This window comes from Cygnus atratus, chromosome 27 (genome assembly GCF_013377495.2).
Source record: "Cygnus atratus isolate AKBS03 ecotype Queensland, Australia chromosome 27, CAtr_DNAZoo_HiC_assembly, whole genome shotgun sequence".
Taxonomy (NCBI): domain Eukaryota; kingdom Metazoa; phylum Chordata; class Aves; order Anseriformes; family Anatidae; genus Cygnus; species Cygnus atratus.
The window spans coordinates 2935489-2962399 of record NC_066388.1 but is presented as its reverse complement, the minus strand read 5'-3'; the positions used below and the strand labels follow the sequence as shown (position 1 = coordinate 2962399).

General features: G+C 40.7%; 1 protein-coding gene across 4 annotated transcripts in view; it reads left to right on the top strand.

Moving 5' to 3' along the window:
• Positions 1-26911, top strand: part of EBF2 (EBF transcription factor 2) — a 132756-nt gene that overhangs the window by 94730 nt on the left and 11115 nt on the right. For all 4 annotated transcript variants that reach the window (XM_035562827.2, XM_035562826.2, XM_035562829.2 and 1 more), the window contains exons 7-14: positions 2205-2286; positions 11628-11745; positions 13503-13633; positions 14217-14343; positions 23135-23223; positions 24306-24371; positions 24481-24658; positions 26130-26315. In XM_035562827.2, coding sequence (XP_035418720.1) covers positions 2205-2286; positions 11628-11745; positions 13503-13633; positions 14217-14343; positions 23135-23223; positions 24306-24371; positions 24481-24658; positions 26130-26315 — 977 coding nt within the window. The remainder of the gene's footprint in view (positions 1-2204; positions 2287-11627; positions 11746-13502; positions 13634-14216; positions 14344-23134; positions 23224-24305; positions 24372-24480; positions 24659-26129; positions 26316-26911) is intronic.

Genomic DNA, 26911 nt, shown 5'->3' with positions numbered 1-26911 from the left:
ACCTGGAGGAATAGCTATACAGCAATTAAAAACATTAAAAACAACCCGAACACCTCCCTGATTCATTTCATCTTTTGTTTTTCCTTGCAAGTCACACCAAGCCGGGAATGTTGGGGGGTTTATTGGATTTGTTTGCAGCCCTCCAAACCAGTCCCTTCTCCTCTGGCTCACTGATTGCCAAGTACAAGTTCCCTGCCTTGGTCTGTTGTGCGCTTTGTAGGCTTTTTCCTGCCTCACTAGATCGCACTAACGGAAGCAGTTGACGTATCTGCAAATATGTTTTGATATCTGTAAGAAGAGGGCAGGAGAACAAGGAGCGTTACCCTGAAATGCGGGGAGCCCTCTGAGCCCCGAAGGACGAGGAGCGACGGTGAGAAAAATACCAGCCTGCAGCACGCACACGCACGGCAAACGTGTAGTGTGGAGGTGTTCAAAGTGTTGGTGACGGATTTAAGGAAAGAAACGCTCAGCGGAAGGATGCGTTTTGTGGCAGGCATTTTACATGACGTTACCGGGCTCGTTTTTGTGGGGTCAGTTGTAGGGAGGTTCTGAAGGGCTTTGGTTTGTTCAAGCAAGGTATAAATGGATCAGATCCTTCACTACCCTTTGTATGGCTGTACGGAGAGAAATGGCACGGTGTGAGCGATGCAAAGAAAGTAGCGATAACAAGGAGAAGCGGATTTCTGCTTTATTGCCTCGCGTTGGGGCTGTTTGGGTTGTTGGTGGTGGCAAAGCCTGGGAAATATACATCTTTCTCCTTTAAAGTTCTAATTCAAGGCATGAATGTGTGAGTTCTGAAGGGACTTAGGGACTGCGGTAAAAAATCGTTGTCATAGTAACAGAAAGGGAAATAGGCCTGGCTCACCTGGGACTTTAACTTACTGCAAAAGCGGATTTTTTTATTTTTTTTTTAAGGAAAGCACTCAGCAAGAGAAATAAATAAATAAAATGTTCTTTGTATTCTAAACCGATTCTTCAACTATTAATTTTTTCTCATATCTGCGTCTTTTTCCTTCCAAACTCATTTAAAAATCTCTGATTTTTTTTAATTGTTGCAGCTAAACCCATTTTGTCCTCCAAAGGGCAATGCACGAGCAGAAAGGAATCACAGAAAATAATTTCATGTAGGATAAAGGATGTCAAAACATTTTCTTGCCTGCTCTGTCTGAATTCAGAAGACACGCTTGTTTTGTTTGTAATCCAACAACTGTGATTTTTGTGCCCTTCTGAGAAGGGCAGACTTCTTTACCTTTGCAATTCACAAATTTAATCAGGTGAATGAGACAATAAAGGGACGAATCCTCTTGTCCCTGGATGAAAAATTTGGTGGAACAGCTTATTTAAAACTGCCTGCCTAATATTTCTAAACTGTAAAATCCATAGGCTGTAACACATAGTGTTGTGTAAGCCCATCAAGCATCCTGAAGATTCAATTTGTGAACACAACAAGCTAAACTCTCCAGAATAATAACGTCTAAAGACAGATATATGTAACAAGGCAAAAATAATCGGCACGAGAACTTTGTGCAATGTTAATGGGTTTATCTGCTTGGCCAGAGTGAGCTGTCACAGCTGACTTCGATTTGTGTTTCTGTTATCCTCTCTGAAAATCTAGGTAAGATTATAATCTGGGCTTCTGGCAGTTCTGCCTCTCTGCTTTAGTCACTGAAATCTTAATAGCTGAAAACATCGTCGTGATGAAATCTCATCAGCTTCTTCTGGGAGCTCTGGTTGTCTCTGTTTTTTAATACCTTCTAAGTAGTTTCAAGGCTTATCTGCCTCGGAGTTGCCCTGTTGGTTTTTGTGTTTTTTACAATAACATTATTCATCTATATTGTTTCATGGAAAATCCATTCAGACAGCGAAAGAAAGACCTGGTATGCATGGAAGAGATAAAGAAAGAAACTCAAATCGTGTGCTCAAACATGCAGTGAAGGAACTGGCATAAATCGAGTAGATATGTTGATTTACATCAACTAATTGCCCATCTCAGTGTGGATTAGGCACGTCAGCTATAATTTACCTGATTTTTATAAAATTGTCTGTGTTTTTTGTTGTTGTTGATTTTTTTTTTTGTAAGTTCTCACAGTCCTGGTCTCCTGATACACCGACATGTAAATCACCGCGATGTGTACTTTAAGATAGAATATAACAACATGTTTTGTTATTCTTAATAACAGTGACACGGTTCTTTATCGTTCCAGATTCTTCTTAAAATTTTTTCTCAAGTGCAATCAGAATTGTTTGAAAACAGCAGGAAACCCAAGAGACATGAGGCGGTTCCAGGTAAGGCTCAGCATTAAGCTGTCTGCTTTTTTTCTCTTTTTCTCCTTTCCTCTCTCCTACATTGTTCATAATAAATATGATGACAGTATATGATAAGCCATATCAGATATTGTTAAAGTTTTTCTCCATTTGTTGTGTTTAAACCTTTTTCCCTCTTCTCTCTCTTTTCCCACTCTGAATCCCCAAGGGGAAGTGATGTACTGTACCAACCAGCAGTGGATATTTGATTTGACACCCTCGGGCAAAGCACTCGCACATACAGCTGCCCACAGCAGGGATCATGTTTGTGATACTTAGATGCCTCAGAATTTTTCAAAGTAGCTCTGTACGTGGTACACAAGCAGTCTCCTCATTTCCCTCCACTCCCTATCTCTTTCCATCTCTTTTGCCTTTTAACTCTTTCACGCCCTCCCTTTCAGCTTCTCTTAAAAAAAAAAGCCACAGTAGTGATGGTCACTTTAAGATCTCACGCAGGAAAGCAACAAGACCCACGGGACAATGACCTAGCTGCTTTGCAGTAAAATCTGCCACTGGTTTCATCATAGCTGTCGCTGATGTATTGTGAATACCAGCTAATAAAAACACAGAAGGAGGTGAAGTGTGTCAGGTTAGAAGCAGCGGAGGAGAGGCAGACGTGGTCTCTCTTCTTCCATACCCTAATCCTTTAAGCAATTACGTTTAATAAATAAGTATTTTCCCTGTAACTTGGCCCTCACAAGAAGCTAAGTGCAATGCTCAATACTTCTAAGTCCTGGGTGTGTGACCAGGTCTTTGTGCAGTGTGAAAAGTGGCATGGAGGAGGATGCTGTAGAGAAGTGGTGCCAGAACTGACCCTGCTCGGGCAGCTGAGAGCTGGGCAGCACAGTCTCAAGGCAGGGGCATGAGATTGCAAGTCACACGGGTACGCTGTCATTTCCCTTGCTTTCAGCCTATACATCCACCTCTCCAAATGGGGCTGCTCACCTCTGCAAAACTTCGGAGGGTTGATTCAGGAAAGGTTTTGGGAAGGCACAGGCATACTTTGCCAGCCAGGGCCTTTGAAATCTGCTGATGAAACAGGCTGTCCGGGTAAACATTTACAATTATTATTGCACCCTCATTGCACCGTGATACCAAGAGGATTTTACCCTACTGGGGGCTGTGTGATTTTCTTGTAGACCCACAAGACTTGTCGGGGGAAGGCGACATGCTTAGCTTTGGCAATTCATGTTTGATTCCTCAGGTGCTTGCCTCATTTTCCTCATTTACCAAAGAAGCAAAAACTCCAGAGGAGTTTACAGAACTGCATAAAACTTTCCACAAAACAGGTTTCCACAGACAATGGATTTTGTTCTATACTCTTACTAGAAATGAAAGATTCACAAGAGGTTTATTCTTATGAAAAAAAAAAAAAACAAAACACAAAAAACTTGTAGGAGAAAGCCAGTAAAGTGAAAATGAGGAATAATGAAAACAAAAATCTACTCTGATCTCTGAAAGCTCCAAAAAATTTAGAGTTTAGGCAAAAAAAAAAAAGTAAAGATTTTTAAAAATTATTTATTTATTTATTTATTTATTTTACGCCAGTGGTTTAAAGAGACCATAGTTACTTTTCCATTCTGTTTTTCAGAGATGGTAAGACATCTGAAGAAAAGAGGTGGCCATTGTTAGCAAATTTTCCCTGATTTTTATTTCACATGGCAATTTCCATAAAGAAAAAAACACCAATTAGACATCATCTGTCAAATATGCGCACAAAGAAGGATTGGTTTGGTTTTGCTCTTCGTACCAAAACCAGCAGCTTAGCACACCCTTGGAGCTTCAGTGTGAGATTTAAGTTGAAACCTCGGAATTAATCAAGGTTAGGCAAAGTCTAGGTTTATCTCACTCTTTGTCAAAACCAAAAATGTTGACTTTTTTCAGAGTTACAAAAACGAACCTTTGAAACAAATGGTATAATGCTTGAGGTGATGTGTGAAAGCAGGATCTTTGTTCAGGCTTGTCCAGAACTGGATTCATCAGTTGATGAGCTTGGTTCTGGGCTACAGAGGTCAGAGTGTATGAAAAAAGATACAAAAAAGTAGTTCCATTGCTGCAATCATATGCATTGGGAGTAAAACAGCCGTGTGTTCCAGTGGAAATCAGCCAGGATGACCGGTAAGGATGATAAGCAAAGTGCCTGGTTGTTTCTAAGGTCAGAAGCACGACTTCCCTGAACGCAACGTAAGAAAGAGCATTCTTGGATGCTCCACTCTCTCTGTCTTCAGGAGCCTCCTTTTTTTTTTTTTTTTTTTAATTTGGACAAATGTTTGTTTGTTTGCATCTTGTTGAGTACGGTCTGTCAGCTACCCTTAAAGTCGTAAGTGGAAAAAAAGCGACATCACTCCAAATAGTAGTAGTGTGCTTGCACGCTGTGAACGTCTTCATTTTCATTGAAGTTGTTAAGAGTTACATCAGGCAGGGCAATTAATGTGTGGGATTGCTTATTGGGTTTGAAGGGACAGTTGTTTGTCCCACCAGTACAAGAACACCTGAGCAGAGTAAAAGCAGGGTCAAAAAGCACAAAAAGCTACTTGACTCGTGATTTAATTCCTTATGCTCTATTCATGGGCCATATCTAAAACATTTGTTGTTTTTTCCTAGTAAATTCTTTGTAGAGCTATTATTAAGACCCTCTTCTTTCAAACATTTCCACACACTCAACTTCCCTTACCCAGACTTCTGCAGCAACGCTGAGTTGAATTTCTTTTAATTTGTACCCGTGTTATTCTAGGGAATCAAATCTCTTCATTTTCAGTGGGATAGAACTTGTCAGATCTCCAGAAGACATTAAGATACTTTTTTATGGTTATAAAGAAAACAGAAGAATGAAACCCTGTCTCAGGCTTCTCATCACTGAAATTGCTACTGAAATCTAGAGCTGAAAGGGTCTCATCCAAACGTTCTCGCTCTTTGAACGAAAGCCCAAAACTCAGGCTTGGTTGTTGAGACACAAATGTAAATAAGAGGCATGGAAATTGTGCCGTACAGTGCCTCTGAGTGAGCTCCTCAAGCATGGAAGAGTGGTTACTCATGTCTGGAAAAGCGTCAAGTTAATGCTTCTGATTAGAGATGGGTGTGAATGTACGGCTTGGGCTTGGTTTGGCTGATAACCAACGCTCCGGGGAGCTGGGATCCAGCCTCCGAGCCTGGCCTCACGCTCAGTACCTCGAGATCGAAGATTTAGCTCTTGTACAGTACAGTTACAGTATAGCAAACTCAATTAAACATTAGATTTCACTTACATCACACCCATTTAAAAAAAAATGGGGGGGGAGAAAAAGGGGTGGAAAGGTTACATTAACGCTGCATTGTAAATTTAATACAGCTCCAGATGCCTGGAGAGGTTTTTTTTTAATTTTTAGTTTGGAGAGCAACGCCAGCTGCTTTGTGATCACGTTAACTACTTGAAATTTGCTTTGATATGAGGTAGAGCTGCAGAGATAAAAAGAAAATCCCTTAACTTTTACAGATTTTTAAAATGTTTCTTACGATGTCTTTCTACTGTTGAGAAGTGTTATACCTCAGAAGTTAAAGGATATGTGATCATTATTTTAATGTTTTTTTTCCCAGTAATAGCATAATTTATTGTGAATCTCAGGCTACTTCAGTGTCTGCCAGTGGCTAGACCAAGGGCAGGGAATCTGTCTAGAACTAGTGGATATCTTCATGGTTATTTGTGTCTGCCCAAGTACATATACAGATCGAGTAATACGTCCTTGGGAATTTAACTGGAGCAAATATTGATCAGTTATCAGCCGAAATATCCCTGAATAAAAAGGAACAAAAATGAAACAACAAAAAAAGCATGTTTGGGTCACTACGCAAACCACACTGCTATGTGAGTTCAGCTAATCTGCAAATCTGAGTTTCCATAGGTATTGTCATTACTGTCACTGCTGTATTCGCACTGAGTGATCTCCCAGGAACAGAATAAAAAAAAACGTGATGCCCTCCACTTAATGAGGACTTCTCCTAGAGAACTTGATTGAAGCCCAATGATACTTAATGGTAATGACCAGTGTGTAATGGGGGACAATAATTCTGTGGAATTAAGATGAGGCACTCCAGCTAAAATGCTTCAGCTGAGAGCTGGTGTTAATGCATTAGCCTCCTGTTGATTGGGAATTCTGCTTCATCCGGTAACACACTGATTAAACAGATCCTACAGTGCCATGTTTGAGGGAACGGTACCAGGCACGAGAACATCAATACATCCTTGAACCAGCGGGATTCTTCAGAGAAGAGAAAGGTCGGCAATTGTCCTCTGTTTTCAGCAGACATCATGACAAGGAATATTTCCTGGCAGGTATCCCTCTCTAGGTGCTCTAGGGAGAAAGAGAAAGGAAAAATAACAAAGTGTGTCCCTGGGGAGATTTCCTTCCTGGCCTCGGAGTGGTTGGATCAGTTCTTCATCAGGCGCGTGAGCCAAGCAGGCTGTGGCTGGGAGCTCCCCCAGCTATGTTCTGGCCCGAAGCACTGAAGGATCTGTGTCGTTTGGGAAAACCGGGGCAGGATGGTGGGCTCGTGCTGTGACTCAAGGATGTCGTGGTCTGCAAAGAAACAAAAAGGGAGGGCAGCAGCAAAACAGAACTGGTCAAAATCAAATCACTTGCAGCCTGATGGTAAAAGGACGTGCTAGAGACCCCCCAGTCAGATTTGGATGTGGACAGAGATCTTTGAACTGCTGTTAGAGAGATGAATACTGCAGGGAGTAATGTCATTACTCACTAATTCCCCAGTTATAGATTGCAAATCAAGAGCAACTGGCATCCAGCTATTGCTGTGTGACAGATCTCTTCGTCAGAAAGTGACAAAAGGTGGTGTTATTTTAGACCCTATATACATGTGAGGGATTGACTGAAACTGCAAAAACAAAACAACAACAACAACAAAACAACACTGAGCTGGTTTAAGACCATTCAATAAAAGCAGCCACATGGTTTAGCTGTCTGTAATAGCAGGAGACTGGATATCAGTGACCCGGGAGTTATCTCCTACCCCTGTGCCCCCATGCCCGAAATAAAGGCCACGTGCACGCTTCCCTGGTAGCCCCGAGTTTGCGGCAGGCCGGGGTATCAGGGAGGATTTCCCAAGGAATTTGATGGAAGGTTTGAGCAGAGAGAAGCCGCTGGCATTTTTCACATTGTTTATCTTATTCCTAATCTAACTCTGAAGCAAACAAGTATCGTAGCATCTACTCCTGTATTACTCGCTCAACCAAAACACCTGACATCAATGGGAGCCCCGTCCAAGTGAAGACAGCAGGATGAGGCCTGACATCTTTTCTTCCGCCCAGCTGGAAAATAATAATAATGATAATTTTTAAAATCCTCATAGTAGTTATTCTTTTGAAAGTTAAAATAACATGGTGCTGGGACTAGAGAGTTATAAGGGAAAGTGCATCAGGAATGTAATATTGTTTCCAGATGTACAATGTCATAAAGAATTTTTTCCACACTTGGAATGGCAACAGGAATTTTTGGGGAGAGATCATTTACACAGTGATGAGATATGTTACATGTAAGTAAACGCCTGTATGCCTGGAATGTTTGTGCCATATGTCTGAAGAGGTGTCTCTGAGCGATGCAGCTTTTGTGTGTTCACTCTCATGTATGGGATCTGAAGTGGAACACGCTTTACAAATATCAATATCATGTATAGACGGGGGAGGAGAGATTGCAGTGCCTCTGTCCAAGCATTCTGAAGCACTTCATGCTACTCTTACATTTTTCAGTGAAATACCTCAGGTAGGTGCAGCACTTGCCTTCCCCACTACCTGCCCTCCACTTTCACGGGCTTCCTTCAGGGGACATTAACCCAGGCTGGCTGCTGCAGGAGTTGAGGATTTCAGCTTTGGAGCTGCTAATGTGAACTGTTGGGATTGAAGGGGGCTGTCAGTACTACTGAATCAGAGAGGTGATCTTTAAGGTACCTGGGTACAGGTTTGTAAGGGAATGCCAACACTTTGAATGGTGCAGAGACATGGAAGAGGGACAGTGCATCTCAGGGATCCCATGTGTAACTGACTTTGGCTGGATGTCACGGTAGGCGAGCCTTCGTTGTGGTTTTTGAGCAGGGAGTGCTTGCAGGAATCCACCTGGGAAGTGAAAATAATGTGGAGATAACAGCACGTGCATTTCTCCAGTACTGCAGCAGAATTGTTGCTGTAAGTCTGTGGCTTCGTAGCCAATAATGAAACCCTCGCAAAGGGAATCCTAAGGAAAATTCAGGGAATCCTGCTGAAAGCCCTGCTCAGAAGGTTGCCGCTCCCGTGTTGTTCATATGGATTGCCCCCATTGGGCTGGCTGAAGGAACAGCTTCATTGCCACATCTGGTCTTCTTGGTTCTTCTTGGTTGGTTGTCCTCTGAAACTCCACCGGGGTGACAAGTTGATCAGCCGCTTGGAGCACAAACTCTTTCTCAATTGTGATGTCTACAGCAAATTTGACTCAAAGCTACGACTACCAGAATCCATCGCCTGATGTATTTTGATGTTCTCATCATTCCCTTAGTCATACATTTTGCAGTAACTACTGATTTTAGCTGAAAGACCATAAACTGAATAGGCAGAGAAGCCAAATTGTCATGCACTAGAAGTAGTGCCATCAGATCAGGAAACAAACCAACAAAGAAAAACATTTGCTGGTAATTCGCCAGTGCTGTAGACATATCTGAGAATTTAAACCTCCAGAGAAGTGTGCGCATCACCTTTCACCAGCACTGCATACAGGAATACAGGTTAAGAAAAAAAAGACCTGAGATGTTTTATGATGTTAGGAGAACAAGTGTTATTGATAAATTTGTGTTCAGAAGGGTATTGGTGAAAATGCATAGAAATGGTTAACAAGGTAATGGTAAGAAACGTTGACCTTGATTTGTTTAGCTAAGATGTAAAGATTTTTGAAGGTCAAAGGTGTTCTTGTGTAGTGTTTTGGAGTCTAACTGTGTCTGACCCTCTAACATTAAGCTGCTGTGGCCTGCAGTTTTGAAGAGTGAAGCAAACCAGGGGGAAAGAGAGAAGGGGGAGAGAACAGGAAATGGAGTGAGGTGTTTCAGGAAGTTGTCAGGAGTTGACTGATTGATTCCAGATGGAAAGGGTCACTCGTCGTGACCCAGGAAATACTCACTGGGGGAAAGCAGTTGGCTTGTGAAAGGGAAGGGCCTGGGAGTTAGAGACCATAGTGGAATGCACATTCCTCTTCCTTTTATCCATAAAACATTGGTTTTTAATCTTTGGTATAAAACAATTGGATTGCCATCTCCATCAGGCGAGAGGGAATGACTGGACCAAACTGGAGGAGTCCAGCACTTTTATGTCCATAATCTTCTTACTCCACAGCAATGAGTTGCCTTGCAGTGTCGTAGTAAGGATGACAAAGGTGTGTGCTGAATTTCCATGGCACCTTGGAGATGCCTCCAAATAAGGTCCAATATTTGAGAAGGTTCTGGTCCAGATCTGAACCTTGCATTTCATCCCGTCCCCGAGACCGCCATATTTATTTACCCTAGGTCCCAGCCTGCGAAATGCCAAGTGGCTTTGACCCTCCTATGATGAATGGGAGAGGTGAATACAAATGGAGCCGCTCGTGGAGAGAGGTCTGAAAGTGCTCCTTCTGCTCCTGCTGTCTCAGAGAACAGAGGATGCTCCACACTTACCTCCTCCACAGAGGACAATTTCTCACTAGTACTCGTACTGCAGGGACCTCTGCGACTGGAGTGTGGCTCTTGTTTTGTGCCCAACATTTACACCCAAGTGGTTATCCAACAGGGAATGTGTGCATACTTGTAGTCCGCGTATATTACAAAAATCTCATACTGAGAGCATGTGTGTGTGTTTATCACATACATACCTTGTGTATGTGAGGTCAGATATGTATATATTATATAATGTAACTGTATATATATGATATACTTTTGATTTACATTTGGTTACAATTTAAACACTTGTCGTAAATATTTCAGACACTGGAATAATTCAGGTCTATTCCCCTGTTGCCATAGTGTGCTCTGTGCTGGCCAGTGAGAGATTAAAATTTATTTCCATTGTTTAACGGAAAATAATGAAGTGCATCTGAGTGGGTTCAGCTATGTCATGCGGGAAATGTTCACTTTGGATAGGAGTCCCACTCCACCCAAATGTGCAATGATGAAATCAGTTGGCACACAAAAGCAACACATTTTGTGACAAGAATGCTTGAGAAATATAAGAGTACGGTATGACAAGAGCCTTTTGGAATGAATTAAACTTGTTTCAAGAAAGAAAGTATTCTTTAAACCAGCACAATCCTGTAGGAAGGCCAGGTTTCTCCTGCTTTATGACAAGTAGAGTTTTACCAACAATTAGAGCTCACCATTCTCCTACCCAGGCCACAACAGCTGTATCTGTGAAAATTCATGAACACAACCGGGGGCAGGTTCTCAATAGCTGTGAAGGGCTGTGCTTGTGGGGCAGCTGAAGGGATTTAAGCTGATTTACCCCAGCTGATGGCCCCAACCTGAAAGTTTCAAAAAGATGCATCTCCTTGCAGTAGGTAAATTCTGCAATTGATTTTTTTCCATAAGACTTGTGGTTTAAAGGTAAGTATATTTCTGGATTTATAGGAAATAGAGCTTTGGATATTGTGTTTTAAAGGGAGAACTAAATGGCCTTCATTAACATCTACGGTTACTTCCTCTATGAATTCAGGTGCCATTGGAGCCCAGCAGCAGAAGTCAGGGAGGTTGAGGTTTTCAAAACTGGTGCTTGGTTCTGGTTGCTCAGGCTTGGGTGTTTCTTGAGAGGCACTGAGCCTGCATATGTAAAAAACCAGACATGATATTAGGTACTTTTTTCACGTAGTAGGAATTTCTATTTTGCTCGGTCAATGGAGACCTGTATTTTTGGAGCAGCTGCGGGTGCATTTGCATGTGTGTGCAGTACAGCAGATGGCTCTGAATCTGCATGGCTGTATCAGAGGGCAAATTGCTGTGGTGCTCTGCAGCCTGCCCTCCTGGTTGGTATATGCAGACCTCTTTGCCATCAGCTATGCTACAGTGCATCACAGGGAACAAATTTTAGGGCCATCTGCAGTAGCTGGTTCATTATACATTAAGGACTTTATATGGTCCTCAGGATGCTAATGTTAAATGGAATTAATGCATAGAGTGGAGGCTGAAAATATTTTCTCCCATCCTTGCTAGGGAGTAAACCCTGTAGGGCACGATTACATTTTACAAACAGAACAGGATTTTAAGTAAACTGAATAATTAATACTTTACAAGCTGAATATCCAAGTAAGTTGTTTACCTGCCTCCCTTTTCCTCCTTTTGCAAATGTCTAGGTTGTGCTATCAACAACAGTGAACGTAGATGGGCACGTACTGGCAGTGTCTGACAACATGTTCGTTCACAACAACTCCAAGCACGGGCGGAGAGCAAGGAGACTTGACCCCTCTGAAGGTAGGATATTGTAGGAAGAACAGCACGCAAACGAGTGCAAAAGCATATTACCCATTCTTCGGTTTCTGTTTGTTTTCAGGAGGGAAGGGGAGCTAAGGGGGAACTACAGAACCTCAGGGGGTTTAGGGAAGGAAAAGGCAGGAAAACAGTGTCTACAGCATGCAAAATATGATCCTCTTCACATCTAAGAGACTGGCTTCCCTCCCCCTCTTCCCAATTCATTAATTAGTTTGTCCAGCAGAGATGAAAAACATAGAAAGATTAAGTATTATCTAAAATTCAGACTTCTTTTTCAGCTGGGATAGATTTGATTTCAGGCAAATTAGGCAACATGACATCTTAGTTAAACAGAACTGTTACAGCACAAGATGTGTATGAAAAAGTGTCACTAGTTCCCTTAAACAAACTATGTGCAAAGCATAACAATGCACAGAAGGAAATTGACACTAATTGATTTTAGTTTGTTTGGCTAAGCAAGACTCATGGCCGTCTGCAGGATGGTTTTTGGACTATATTAAAGTAATTACGACTACTTGTATCTGTTAAGTTTCAAAATGGTTGGCCCCTCCTCTCCCTCTTCTCGTGCATTCATTACCAATGCATTCCACCTCTCTTGTGCAGGCAGTACTCAAAATTACCAGAAAATGCTATCTGTGTCTACTTCTTCCTCCCCTGCAGCTAGTGAAAGTGAGAAGAGCTAGTGATGTTAGTAGAAAAGACAAGCGAGGATATTATTTCATTATAATGTTTTGCTGTCCCACTTCTTAAATGTGCCCTATATCAACCTATAAGAAGAATTAATGAACTGGAAGAAAATGATTGAATCAGTAAAGAATTCAGAGTGGTGTTAATTCTCCCCCAGCGGGCAGTGAAATGGTAGAAGGAAAATCCCAGGATTCCTAGCCTAGGAAGCCATCCAGTTTTTCCTTGACTGATTGGATGTGATTGACTGGCTGTTCAAAGGAGTCTCATGTTTTTGGAGCCCTGCCAAAGTTCCCCTCCACCTCTGACCCTGTCAACATTGGGAATGGAGTGATGGATTGACTTTGGTTATGGCCTGGAAACCATATTGGGTTCCTGATGGGATGTATAGTCCAGAGGCCTTGAACATATGGAAGAGAGAAGAAAAAAAAAATCCGCTCTATAAAATCAAGAAAATTATTAGAAATCGTATTCTGACAAGAATTGGAGGAAACATTTGATATTTCCATATCTCTCTTACCCATTGATAAACTTCATAAATCTTAATCTACCTCCCTTTGCACAGGCTTTAGCTGTTGTGTGATCGTATGCTAATGAGTGTTTTTTTAAAACAGCCTCTGCACAATCATTTAAGCGTTTCATTTTTACACCCACTACAGTTGGCCTATTAGGCTTTAATGACACAATGTTAAGTGCCAGTAATGAATAGGCAAGTAATTAACACTGGCAAGGCAGAAAACACTATTTATTTATATATTTGTTGGGCTTCCTGGAATGGTAAAGCAGCCTTCATGGGTGAATGGCTGGAGGGGACTTGTCCCAGGCCTCTGGCAGCACTGGGGAATTCCTGCCAACCGTGACGCTGCAGCGGTGCAGAAACTCCCAGGAGTGGACAGGTGAAGTTTTGTCTCAGTACGACTTAGGACTGCTTAATGCACACAGAAGTTGGGTGCACACATCAGCTGCAAGGGTTTACACACAGTATTGTGAACAATCTCACAATTGTGCACAAATACAACCCCCCAGCCCTAATCTTAGCCTTTGGTTTTGTTTAGCCACACCGTGCATCAAAGCAATCAGCCCGAGTGAAGGCTGGACAACAGGAGGAGCAATGGTGATCATTATTGGAGACAACTTCTTTGATGGGCTGCAAGTAGTATTTGGAACCATGCTCGTCTGGAGTGAGGTAGGTAGAGGCACCTCCCTGCTACAAAGCTGGAGAAACACTCTGCTGTTATGTGGAAGGTGGAGGGGAGTGGTGTTATTTCCCATTCCAATAACGCTACCAAAATGGTGGCGTGTAAAATGGGCCGTATAAACCTCTTTGAAGGGAATTCATGGGACACGGTTACTCTGTGGAACTCCCTGCTAGGTGACATTACTGAGGCCAACTGCCCAGTAAGATCCAGAATGTGATTGGTTCAGGGGTCTGGAGGCAGGTAAAGGTACAGAAATAAAGCAAGAGGGTATGAATATAGGAAGAGTTAGAGTTTGGGAAGGAGAAAGAATTCCTTTTGGGTCCAGCAAGAAGCCAGCAATTAACCAATAAGTAATACAATTTTCCTTGATGACAATTTATCCTAAAAAGCGTCTTCCTCTCCTGGAGCAAAGAAACTACACCAAATGTATCACGTGCCAGATCTATAGCATCTCCTACGCAGCAATAAGCAGTACATTTACTCATAAAGTATGTTTGGAGGGTGTAAATGCAAGTCGGGGGAGTAACACCAACATATCATAATTGCATCTCTCCTTTTGTTATTTCCCAGCTTATCACACCTCATGCCATTCGAGTTCAGACACCTCCACGTCACATTCCTGGAGTGGTTGAAGTGACATTATCATACAAATCCAAACAGTTTTGCAAAGGCGCCCCAGGCAGGTTTATTTACACAGGTAGGTGACTGTGATTTACAGTGGAGGAGCTTGAGCTCTGAGCCTCTTTGTTTTGGTAAACAGTATTGACAACTCCGTGCTTTGTTTGCTTGCTTGCTTTGCCTCTTGCTGTTTGAAGGCCACTCTGCTAGTTGTGGCATTTGGATACATAAGGAGATAGCTTCATTGCTGTGCAGAGGTGTTAAGGGACTGTTACTACACATGTTAATATTTTTTCCAGATTAGAGCTCATGCTGTTATGATATGGGTCTGTCCGTAGATATATTGAATGTACAGTAACGTGATAGCATTGTTCTGTATATCCAAAGATGTTTTATTTATAACAGTATTTATTTTACATTTCTCTCTCGCTGGGGGTAACCTTTCATTTTCGAGATAATCCCAGAGGACGAGGAGAGTGTCTTGTATTGAGAGAAGCCAATGAGCCGAGTGGAAAATAAATACTTTTATTTATTTATTTTTTTTTTATTCTTAAATGGATTATAAACTTGTTTAGTGCCCTACATTCACCTCTGCTAGCAGGAGAATACTAATATTATGGAGAGAGCAATCTATATATCTGAAAGGAAAAATCAGATGGGGCCAGATGACCATCCCTCACTGAACTGTCAGTACCAGTAGTATCAGCGATGGCGTACCGTGCATACACCAAAACTTCTGTAGCCTGTTAAGCATGGATGGAGAATAATGGTGCACACAGTTGTAAAGGATGGATCTGTATTTAAATTGAATGATTTGCTTCCACCAAATCATATTCAGCCTTCTCAAAATGCAAGGATTGATTTACTTTTTAAAAGCCTCTTATTGCCAACAATATTCATTAAGTAATCATGTACTGTATTTGAAAACAATTAAATCCTAAATTAAAAATAATAACAAGGGTCCAAGAAACATTTTATTAAAAAAAAAAATAAGGCAAAAACTTAACCACGTCTTGAGTGAACTAGTTAGAATTTTTCTAAAACTGGAAAAATTTGAATGGAAATCTGACACTTCAGAGCTTTAGCAAGAACCAATGATTTGTGAAGAACTTCTTACCGCCGTATGCCATTTTATATACACTTTTTAAGTACAAATGCTAAATTACTGTTTACCTATGTATGTGAGAAGGTATTTATTCATAATTGTCATACCTAGAAACCCGCAGCAAGACTTAAGTCTTCCATTATACAAGGTACTCTAAAAAAATATAAGCTTAACGACAAAGGATTATTTTTGTTTTGATAGTGGTCTGATCCACAGTTAGTTGAAGACATTAAAATGATATCCACTGACTGAAACCGAATCAACCTCACGAAGATTAGGACTTTGTTCTGATCTTGCACCAAAATTTGTTCTGGAATTATGCCTGGACCTGTGAGATCAGGATCTGGCCAAAAGCTTTGGAAAGACATTTTCTTCTAAGGCAGTGCGTTCACTCATCAGTCTGTGGGAAAAGTTGAACCTGATGTCTGAGCAGGTTAAGCCTTTCCTGGGTGATAACTGGCCAAAGTCACAAAAGAGGTTAAAATTCCAAATCTGCATGAAAACACAGTTGTCTTTCTGAAGAGAGGGAGGAGATTAATTTACTGGAGTCTAGCAGTACTTAAGCTAGGGAACGCTGTCATTGATGGGCGTGCAGTGAAGGGTTGTAGTGGTAGCGTTAGGTGTGATGCTTTTACCTTTAGAGAGAGAGAGAGAGAGAGAGAGAGAGAGGGACCATTAATTCTTGAGTTATTACAACACGTTGAAACTGCAAAGTTCTCCTATGCCATTTTTTGCTTGCTGAGGCCTTGATCCTCCAGTTCTTCACTACAAGCATTGATCTGAAAGCTGCTGGTATGAGAACTGAAAGAGCTTTAGGAATGGAGCGATGCAGAGATGTGTAAAATAGGAATGTGCATCCGCCTATGAAGGAAAAAGTCTTTTCATTATGGTGAAGCCATTTTAAGTGCAAGACTTACTTGTACCATCCAGGAGGGACTGGAGTCAGACTGTAGCAGTTCTTTCACATATTAATTAGTGTGCTGCCACAAAAAGGGACATGAAGATGTATGTAGGAGCTGGCGGAAGAGAAGAAAGTTAAATATACTATCCCTGTTTTACTGCTGTTACTGGCACAGGGGTATCTGTTAGCATTCTCTGAGGAGTGAGTGGGTGCTCACTGCCATATGTTACAAAACAGCATTTCGCAGAAGATGCCGAGCTGTTTGGGCGAGGGTAGAAGAGACAACGTTTCAATCTGTCTGTTCAGGAACCTGCAGTTCTCCCACCATGGCAGGCAAAATGATAAACACAGCTATTAGGTAGAGGCTCACCTGTGTAATCAATTCCCCCAGGTTGTTGCTGCTAATAGCAGCAAAAACAACTTCTAAGCTATGAAAATAACATGGTGGCATTTTTTTTTTCTTTCTGTGATTGTGCTATCAGAAAACTGCTGTGATCCTGCTGTGAGCAAACACACTGACTTTTAACCTAGGCAAGAGATATTCATGCAGTCGAGGTCCTTCTGCTTGTAAATCTTCTTCAGACCTTCCCTGACAACTTCTGAACCTCTTCACCGGCTTCTGCCTGGTTTTGTCAGAAAGGTAGAAGCACCACAGATGCACAGTCCAAGCACATTTTTCGAAAATGGAAAATCGTAAGAGAGATCTGAATTAACCCATCATTGAAGGAAAGGCTGCAGAGCTCAATCATTATTAGACAAGAGAGAAGCTACCAGAAAACAGCCTCAGGAAATGAGGTTATTTAAATGCCACCGAATGCACGAATATCCATAGCACTCTGGAAAATAGCCTCATATCACAGAAGTGCAGGTATTTGTTGGAAAAAGTGTAGCAGGCAAATATATAAAACACTGAATAGTAGAGTTCAACAGATTTTATAGTCATTGGTGAGGTAGGCCGGTGCATCTCAACAAAAATGTATTTTTTGTGATAATTGAAGCTTATTATTTTCTTGATACTTTTAGCACTTTATATTGCAATATATTCCTCCTAGCTGTCACAAAGTCTGTATCTGACAAAATATCAGAGAATGGAGCAGCTTGGAGAGACAAATAAGACCACTTCTCTCTTCAACTGTCCTTGTCTCTAAAACCAGGAATTTCTACCCTCAATACATCCCCTTTACATTCAGCCTACACTTGACACAAAAATAAAAAATAAAAAAAAAAAAGAAAGAAATGCAGAGACATTAAAATTGAGCACAGGAGACTGAGGAGTGTGAAATCCTGCAAAGTGAAAGCCCGAGCAGACGTAGTTCTGTCAGAATTAATAACAGCAGCAGCAACTAGCAGCCCCAGCACTATCAGGGTCATGTTGTATTAAGTCCTTAATAATTATTAAGTGCTGAGATAACCTCAGATGAAAAGCACAAAGGGTCAAGTCACATGGAAAGCACTGAACAGCTGGCTATGGGCACGTCGCAGGTATAACAATAATAGTTATTCATATAAAGCCAGACCTCAGAAGGTTCATCAGGGCCTCACTGCGTCAGCCGTGGGCAGTTACAGAAGGACACGTGCTTCCATTCTATGCGAGGCACTGTCACAGGAAGCTGAAGAAAGACTGACTGCTTGCCTGTGGTTGTGCAGGAAAGCTGAAGAGAGCCAGGGCAATAGGAGTCCCAGGTCCAAGTCGTATCCTGTAATCACCAGACCACCAAAACTTTTTGAAAAGATGGAAACAAAAGTAGTCATTTTAGTATTGTGCAGTGCATATCTGCCTCTGCCCTCAATATTTAATATACAATCAAATATTAATGTTTGACCTGATTATACTTGAGCTTTTTTTTTTTTTTTTTTAAGGAGTAACAAAAAGACAGGTTGTTTGAAGAAGAAAGTGATAAACTGTTAGAAAGATGAGTACAAAAATTAGATATAAATTTCAAGGGTAAATCTAAACGCCACAGCGGAGCTGTTATGGGAGCTCATATGCGTCCTGTAATGTGTATTTATAATGGGCTCCTAGCGATGTGTGCTGTGCTGGCAGTGCTGCAGTTATGGTGCTGTCAGCATTTCCACTCTTAAGTGCTATCATTCAGGGTGCTGCAACTCAGCCATCAAATTCCTCTCATCGCCCAAATGTGATGCGTGGACTTTTCCATACGGTTCCCAGATGGGAAACTCTTCTAAGAGTGAAACCAACAGGATCCTGTGGACTTGTAACAGTGCACTACAGAGCGCAGCAAAAACCTGGTGAAACGGCTTGCTGCAAGCTAACGGCAACTGCTGAACCAACTTACATCAGTAGTAAGTGTGTACTTAAAATGAGGGAGATAAAAAGTCTGTTTTTACATCACCACAGCTAAGCATCGTCTCCTGGTGAGCCTTAAACTGGTGTGAATGCAGGTAACGCCTACACCTCCCTGTTCAGAGTTACTTTTCTATCATCAGCTGTTCATAGAGTAATAAGGCGTTTGTTCTCTGCTGCTAATCTCACAGTAGCCTCATATTCTGCTTTTAATACTATACAAATTCAAAGTCTCTGCTGGTGTAAGCAGTTCCATTATAGTTCCATTGACTTTAATAACGCTTACCTCAGTTTACGCCAGCCGAAGCTACGTCTCGTAGGCTTTCATATCTTAAGTTTGATCACAGCTCTGAATATGGTTTGTCATAGAGATGCTAACCTGGAAATGTGTATATCAGGGAGATTTTGAACATAATTTTCCTTGCTGAGCAAAAATCCTCCAGGGGTTAACTTGTCAGAGCAATGCAATATAAAGTAATCTGCAGGATATGTTGGACTCCCAGGTTGTGGTGTATCACTCTCTATGCCAGGCACCAAGGATAGGAGGTACTGTTTTGCTAAAGCTTGTAAGTAGATTTGAGAAGGTCTTGTTATCTGATTGTGGGAAATGGTGCTTACAAGGATACAGTGAGCTCTGGAAATTGCAGGTGAGCTCACTTGGCCAGAACGCAACTGATGCGAGCTGAAAGCCCTTGCAGAGAACAGCTCGTACACCGCTTTAGCCTATTAAAGGCGCACGCGATAGGAGACAACGCTGCGTTGGGACCGGGGTATTTGGAACAGCCGTTACTGAAACAGCAAATTTAACACAAGTCACTGCCTGGTAGCATCCCTCCAACTCTACATCTCTAGGTCATAGAGTACTCCTCCGAGCAGGCTGACCAGAACGTGTGTACTTCCAGGCACCCAGGATTAGCAGGAGAGCTTCTGTAGCCAGCGACGTGGCAATGTTTTATTGTGTAGGGTGAACACCAAGCATCTCTTCACTGGTGGTTTGAGTGAGGGTAGTCCCCAGCGCATGGCTGGAATTATGTGTTTAGGTCCAGGGGTGCCTTGTTTTCTCTGTGCTAACATATCTAAGGTTAGCCGTCATACCCCAAATATTGCACGTGCTCTCTGGGTTCCAGCTATATCTAGAGGTATGCATTTGTTGTTTCTCTCATTCATACTTTGCAAACACGGGACTTGTTGGCCTCTGTTCTACTTTGTAGAGTAAAGCAAAGATGCACAACTTTGCTGAGGTCTTTGAATGAGGCCCTTCTTCAACTGGCGGTGAGGGAGCGTGCACAGCTCCCAGGGCATACACTGGCACTATCAGAACGAGCTGTCACTCATGGGGAATTGTGCAGATCTCCATAACATTCTCCTTCTTCCACAGTCTCATGTGCTTTGATGTGTGGTGAAATAATTAATACTTTAAATGTCAGCACTGTTCTTGTTGGGTATCGGAGTTAGTACCCATTGAGGTGAACAGGACCAAGCTGTTGGTTCAGGTTTTGCAAATAAGACAGATGTCGTGGCATCAGTTGCTCAAGTGTGAGAGGTTTTTATTTCCAGTGAGTCTTACTAACTGGAGACTTGTGTTTGAAATGGAAGCATAGATTTTGGAGGCTAAGGAACGCTATAAAAGAGGCAGCTCTTTGCCATACTCTATTCAAGTCTCATCATAAATTAAGTCAGGCAGGCTGTGGAGCATTCAGACCTCTCCCTGCTGCTGACTGTAAAATTCTGTTGTTAAAACAATTATGCTGGAGTGTGGTTTATAAACTAACCGACAGTTTAGTTTATTCACTAGATGGTTGCTCTTTTTTGCATACATTATCTCATGTCATGAACAGTTTTTTAAATTATGTTCTGGGAAATTCAAGAGACCCCTTGTGCCTGAAATTGTGCCTGAAACGCTGGATTTGAGAGTGCCCAAAGGGATTTTGCTGTACCTGAATCTTGTTTTTTCTTGGGAGTTTCATTTCAGATACCTATCTGATTTGTACAAAATAATGAGCAGCCTGCTTCTGTGTCAGACTCCTTTATGGTCTCTGAATCCATAAAGCCAAAAGCATTTGGATATAATTTTCACGTGTCTACATACCGCGCAGATAAACCACTGCTGATCCAATAGCTCTTTTCTCAGTGGAAGTGGTATTGTGGTGGAGCCGTTAAAACTTGCTGGTGGAGCCTATATCCTACCTCTCCTGTTGCAGCTTCAGCTGAAATGGTGCCATTTACTTCCACAAACGCTGGAGGTTGTTTCTTACCAGGACTTCATGACAGAGAGATTTTTGTTTCCTTAATGAGTAAAACTAGCAGTAGGCAATTTTGTTGCAAGCTGTACAGAAAACCTTTTGTGATGAGAGGCATAATATATGCATTGACTCAAAATGGTTGATTTCTTCTCGGAACAGTTCAACATTGTTGAGAAATGATTTGCTGCTGTTTATCTATCAGAACAGAATGAAAATGTCTGTGTCAATACTTCGGAAAAATGTTTGATGGATAATAGCCAATTTTTTTTTCCTGAATTAGAATGCTGTATATTCCCATTAGCTATTTTTAGTCAACTATATATACATATATGTATAAATTCCTGTATATTTTACATTGCTTTTGCCTAGCTTAAGATATAAAACTTAACTGATTAGGCTTGTAATCAAGAAGAGAAATGGCACGTAATGATGTATAGGCTCTTGAGAGAATTGGCCTATAATTCTCAGGATTATTGGCAAAAAAAATCCAGCTCCCCCAAAAAAACCCTCTTCCCAAATGGGATGTAGATTCTGTGGCAGTTGAAATGTGTATTATTAAACTCCTTAAGCAAACCAGAATGGCTCCCAGTGGAGAGCAAAGACATTCTAAGTATAGCCAAGACTAAATTCTCAGGTCTGGGTTTTCTCTTCTCAATTCCCACTTGATTATCTCCTGTAATATTTAAACTTCATGCCATGCCATAATTATTTAATAAAAAGTAAATATAAAATGTATCTCAGTGGGGAATATGACCTTTTACCTTCATGTTGTTATACCAAAGACAGACACAGATAAACAGAGAATTTGGAGCGGTGTAACAGTCTGTCTCACTTGATAGTTTCATTCTCCCCGTATCAGAAATGGTTATCATGGAAGGTGCTGAGTACATTTGGGAAGATGAAATAAGTGCCATCAGCATCTCTTGGAATCAGGTATTTTCAGCTGTGTTGATGTCACTGGTTCTTTCAAAAAAAAAATTTTTTTTAAAGAAGGAAAAACAGTACCGGAAGATGGAAGAAGCCAGTACTGAATGAGGATATTGCTAAACGAGCTACATATGTTACTTATTAAACACTTTGTGGAATTCTCATCAGGATTCTTAGCATGTGATTGCATGAACATGTCATTTATATTATAAGGCACATCCTGAAGTATAAGGAATTTCTTTAAAAATACCTATAATTGTATTAGTTAACACTAATACTCCTAATGTATTAGAGGCAAATCCTATACGCATGCAGAATTCTAAAGAGCTGACTTTGGTTTCTGTATCAATTTGAATCAGAGTTTAATTCTGAGTAATCAGAAACTGGATTATTACTGTCAGATGCAAAGTCGAGAGTATCAGAGTGTCTGAAGTTTTCTGAACTTACCAACATTGCTGTTAGGGCTCTACCAGCTTGTACTGAGGATCTGGGTTAAAATGTTGCAGTTTATACACTAGCTATTAACACCATTACAGTGAAGTGGCTATGTGTGCAGAAGAGCCATGCACGATTTAAGAATTGTATGTGCATGATGAAGGGCTGCACCCTAGTTGCCTGCTGTATCTTTCAGATTATTCACTCAGCCTTCGACAGGTGGTAAGTCAGCACTGACAATTGAAGCAGTTTGAAGTGTACAAGTCACACATTTTCCCCTTATTGACTAAGCCAAACTCACTAGAGTTACCTTTTGTAATGCTTTCAGTTAGAAATCATGAAAGTAGCATGCAGCATTCACATACATTTTGTCATTTGTGTCAATGTATCTGCCTCTGAACGCATTTTTCTGGAATACTGGCAGAAGATGAGCATGTGCGTTCAGTTCAGCTGTGCCCACCAGAAGGAGCAGGCAGAGGGGATGTGTGTGTGTATATATGCATGAACGCACAGAATTCTTTCAAGAGTTAGTTCCAAGCAGGAAGATATCTCTAATTCTTTATTTAATAAATTACAGACACACTGAGGGATTCTCCAGGACCATGCAGTTCATTATACAGATAATGCAGAAACATCTGTACAATTAAATGGGTGGAGTTGGGGTAGCAGGAGTCGGGACACCTGGTCTGTATAATATGGTCCAACATTAATAGCTTCTGTATTGCAGCTTTTTTAGTGGTACAACAAGTAATATCATCAAAAAGAAACTGGGATGTTCGTGCAGAAGTTCTTATATAGTGTCACTTACCGTAAATCTTGTCTCACACAGAGATCAGGGCTCACCTGAGTACTAGGCAAAACCTGGACAAGAAGAGGTTTCAGTGCAGCAGCTGTGAAACTCATCTTTTTATGATACATATTCATATAATACATTGTTTTCTGTTTTCTTTTCAGCTTTAAATGAACCTACCATAGATTATGGTTTCCAAAGACTGCAGAAGGTCATCCCAAGACATCCAGGTGACCCTGAAAGACTAGCTAAGGTAAAATATTTCCAGGCATTTTAAATGAGCCCACAAAGTACTTTCTTCCACTTCTGGCTCATAAAAGAGAGAAAATGATATCTTAAGTGATGATTACACCTGAACGTAAATCGACCAATTGGTTGTAGGTTCAAACACCAATTTGAGCACGTTGACCCCACAGTAATTTTTACCTGTTAGAGCTCAAACACTTTCTGTGAACTTCTCTGCCATTTGTCTTTATCCACATCGGCAAATCTCTGCACCTAAGATACGTGATGAGCATAAAGGAATTGTTGCAGAGGTCTGTTCTTAAGGGAATCTTTTAGTAAAAAAATCACTCGTAGCTCAGCTTTTTCTGTAGCCACAATTGTAGCATGTATGTGTTGAAACAATTGTAGCTGTAATCTTACACGCCGTGTTGATTTAGTACCCAGCACGATGCAGGTGGCATTAAAGACTCTATTCCTTGTTTTTAGTGCACTAAAAGTAACTATTATTATCTTTGCATGGTGACAGGCTATCGTATTCAGATATTATACTGTGGTGTTTTTTTTTTCTTACAACCAGAGGTGACAGAAGATATCTACTGGCTAAAGTGTGTTATTTGATTGATTACCATTATTGAGAAAAAATAACTGGACATAGAGATAAAACAGATTTTATTATTATTATTATTATTTTTACATCTGTGCAAAAGAATATATTGAAATGCATTAGGAAACTGAGCTCCTATTTGAAATTGGGTTATGTCTGAAAATAGTCTCCATTTCTCAAGAAAGGGTGCTTAAAGCAGCTTCAGGACTATGGAGAGCTCCAAGGCCCTGCTGAAGTCGGGCTGTGCAGCACAGCCAGCGGCAGCCGATTTGTCGCACACGCAACACTTTCTAGAGTGACCAGTGATTTTGTATGTCTAGTCTGAGATACTGCAAGGGGGATGATTTTTCATTTAAATGCCAAATAATGCCTCTTTAAGGGACTCACTTCTGAGAATGACCCCACGTAATCACTCATGACCTCAGAAAATACTAGCCCGTGGTTTTATTTGTACTAAAATCCTTTTCTTTTAAAATGTCAATTTTATGTATCTGCTCATCCTGTAGGAAATGCTATTGAAACGAGCTGCTGACCTAGTTGAAGCACTGTATGGCACGCCGCATAACAACCAGGTCAGTGGAACCACTCTCAGCAGGGTAGTGGGATATGTTGAGATTTTTGTAATCAACTCTAGAAATTTTCTCTGAGCACATTCATGAAGTTGTGCCCTTCATTGTGCAGGACATCATTCTGAAACGAGCTGCAGACATCGCAGAAGCTCTCTATAGTGTACCGAGGAATCCCGCACAGATCCCCGCACTGTCCAGCTCCCCGGCTCACAGCAGTATGATGGGAATTAACTCCTATGGCAGCCAGTTAGGCGTCAGCATTTCAGAGTCAGCACAGGGGAACAACCAAGGTAAGCACTGCAAGCAGCAGTGTTAGTTTAAACAATGAAAAGCTAAATCGTAGTCATTTCCGTCCTAGTTCTTTAACTTCTCTGCCTACTCAGCTTCTGAACAGAAAGATGGCTTTAAGCTGTCAGCACTAGGAATGGACGCCTGGTGCCATTTTGGATGCTATTCCTACACACCAGGTTCCAGTCATCCAATTAGCTATGGCTCAAGCCATTCTTGGGTAGATTTGACATCAACTTAACCCTCAGTTCTCTCCCTGCTCCCCTCAATATCTTTTGTTAGATCTCTGTTCTCATAAAAGACGAGGACAACAACTGAAAAAACTCTCACTTAAAGAGGTGGGGAATTTTTCTTTTTTTTTTCTTTTCTTTTTTTAAAGGTTTCTTCCTCAACGTTTATCTTACCAATTTGCAAATGTTTTATATATAAAACGTAATATATAATTGATTTTTAGGAAAAAAAAAAGGCCATAAAATGATATATTAACATCACAGGAGTAATATAACCTTTGGGCGTTTTCTGACTCTTGAATACTTAATTTCTCAGGTTAACGATGTGTTCTGGTAACATAAGAATCTGTGGTGTCTGACTGCATGAATAGCTATGATTAAAACACTCTAAAGCGTTAAAGCCATGTCATATGAAGTTAGTATTAAATGTGCCATGCCAAAAGTAATAATGTAGATAATTTTGTTATTTTTTTTAATAAGGTCTTACCAACCCTGAATTAGAGCTTCATAGTATTAATGGGCAGAAATAACCTGATTTAGTTAAATGGTAACCACTTTTGTATCTATTGGATCATATCTTTCTAATGAAAGCTTTTCAGTGGAAAAAAAATTGTTGCTGTAGTAATAGCCTTGTGATAATAATAATAATGTGTACTAATAGCCCTAGAGTGCTGATAACTAAGGTATTCTCTTTTTGTAGAAAAAAGGCTAAGAAAAGAAAAACACCACACAAATATTTTTAGAATAAAAATTTAAAGACAAAAAAGGGTTTTTATTTACCCAGTTTATTCTTTCTGTTAACTGTAAACTACGTATTGGTTATAATTTCCCCTTAAAAATGTATGTGATTTATCTGTAATTCATCAATAATTTGAAAAGTATAACCTTCCCCCTAAAATTACAGAAAATCACACAAATTGTACATCAGAAAAAATGAGCACACATTTTTTCTAGGTTTCAGAACAGATTTCAACTTAAAAAAAAATCTAGTTAAACAAATATACATAAGTTCATCTAAAAAGTTTAGTTCCCTACCTTGCTTTAAAACTTAATATTGCTTAACTTCAAAGCATGTGCATACAAAACACTGAATTTAATGGTACTTGCTTGACTGTTTAAATTCATCTGGATTTAAATAAATCATTGATTTAACAAGGAGAAAGTATTTTTTTTGTATTTATACAGGAAAAAAAAGTTTTAATTCAAATTCATTGACATGCTGTGAAATGTGTTTTATTTTTAGGTTACATTCGTAATACAAGCAGCATCTCACCCCGTGGTTACTCATCCAGCTCCACGCCTCAGCAGTCCAACTACAGCACTTCCAGCAATAGTATGAATGGCTACAGCAATGTCCCCATGTCCAACCTGGGTGTTCCAGGCTCACCTGGGTTCATTAACGGCTCTCCAACAGGATCCCCTTATGGAAGTATGTGCTTTGGTTCTTTTATAATTGGTGCCTTGTCCTGCTAGCTTAATTTACCACATCAAAAAATGCAGTGAGTGATGTCTTTCAGGAGAAGTTGTCAAGATTTAGTGAAATCCTTTGATTCTAATTTTCTGTGATTCTAAATTTTTGTAAAAGGTTCTGATTTGTGTTCTGGTACGTTATAGTATGAACTAGCAAATGTTCCCATTTTTCAAGAGGTAACAGGAATATCGAATCCTACCTATGCTTTATTCATTTTTTTTCCTTATGCAGATTCCTATGTAAGTGGCAAAGGCTGTAGAGAGAGAGGAGGCACAATTTGTTACTTTAGATGACCAAGCAAGTAGTCAGCACTTAAAGCAAAGAGGCTACTCTGAATCTTTCTCAACGGCAGTCTATGTGTTTTTTATGTCCATATAGAAGTGTATGAACTGCATTAGCAATAACAGAGCTGAATTTTGGATTAATTTCCTGTGAAATTATTTTTACCTTGATAACAACAAAAGCGTTACTGCGTTTCCAGTTACTAGTGTGACCACAAGCAAGTCACTCTTCCTTCCATGCCTTGATTTCCCTCCGTAGGAGTGTGTGTCGAT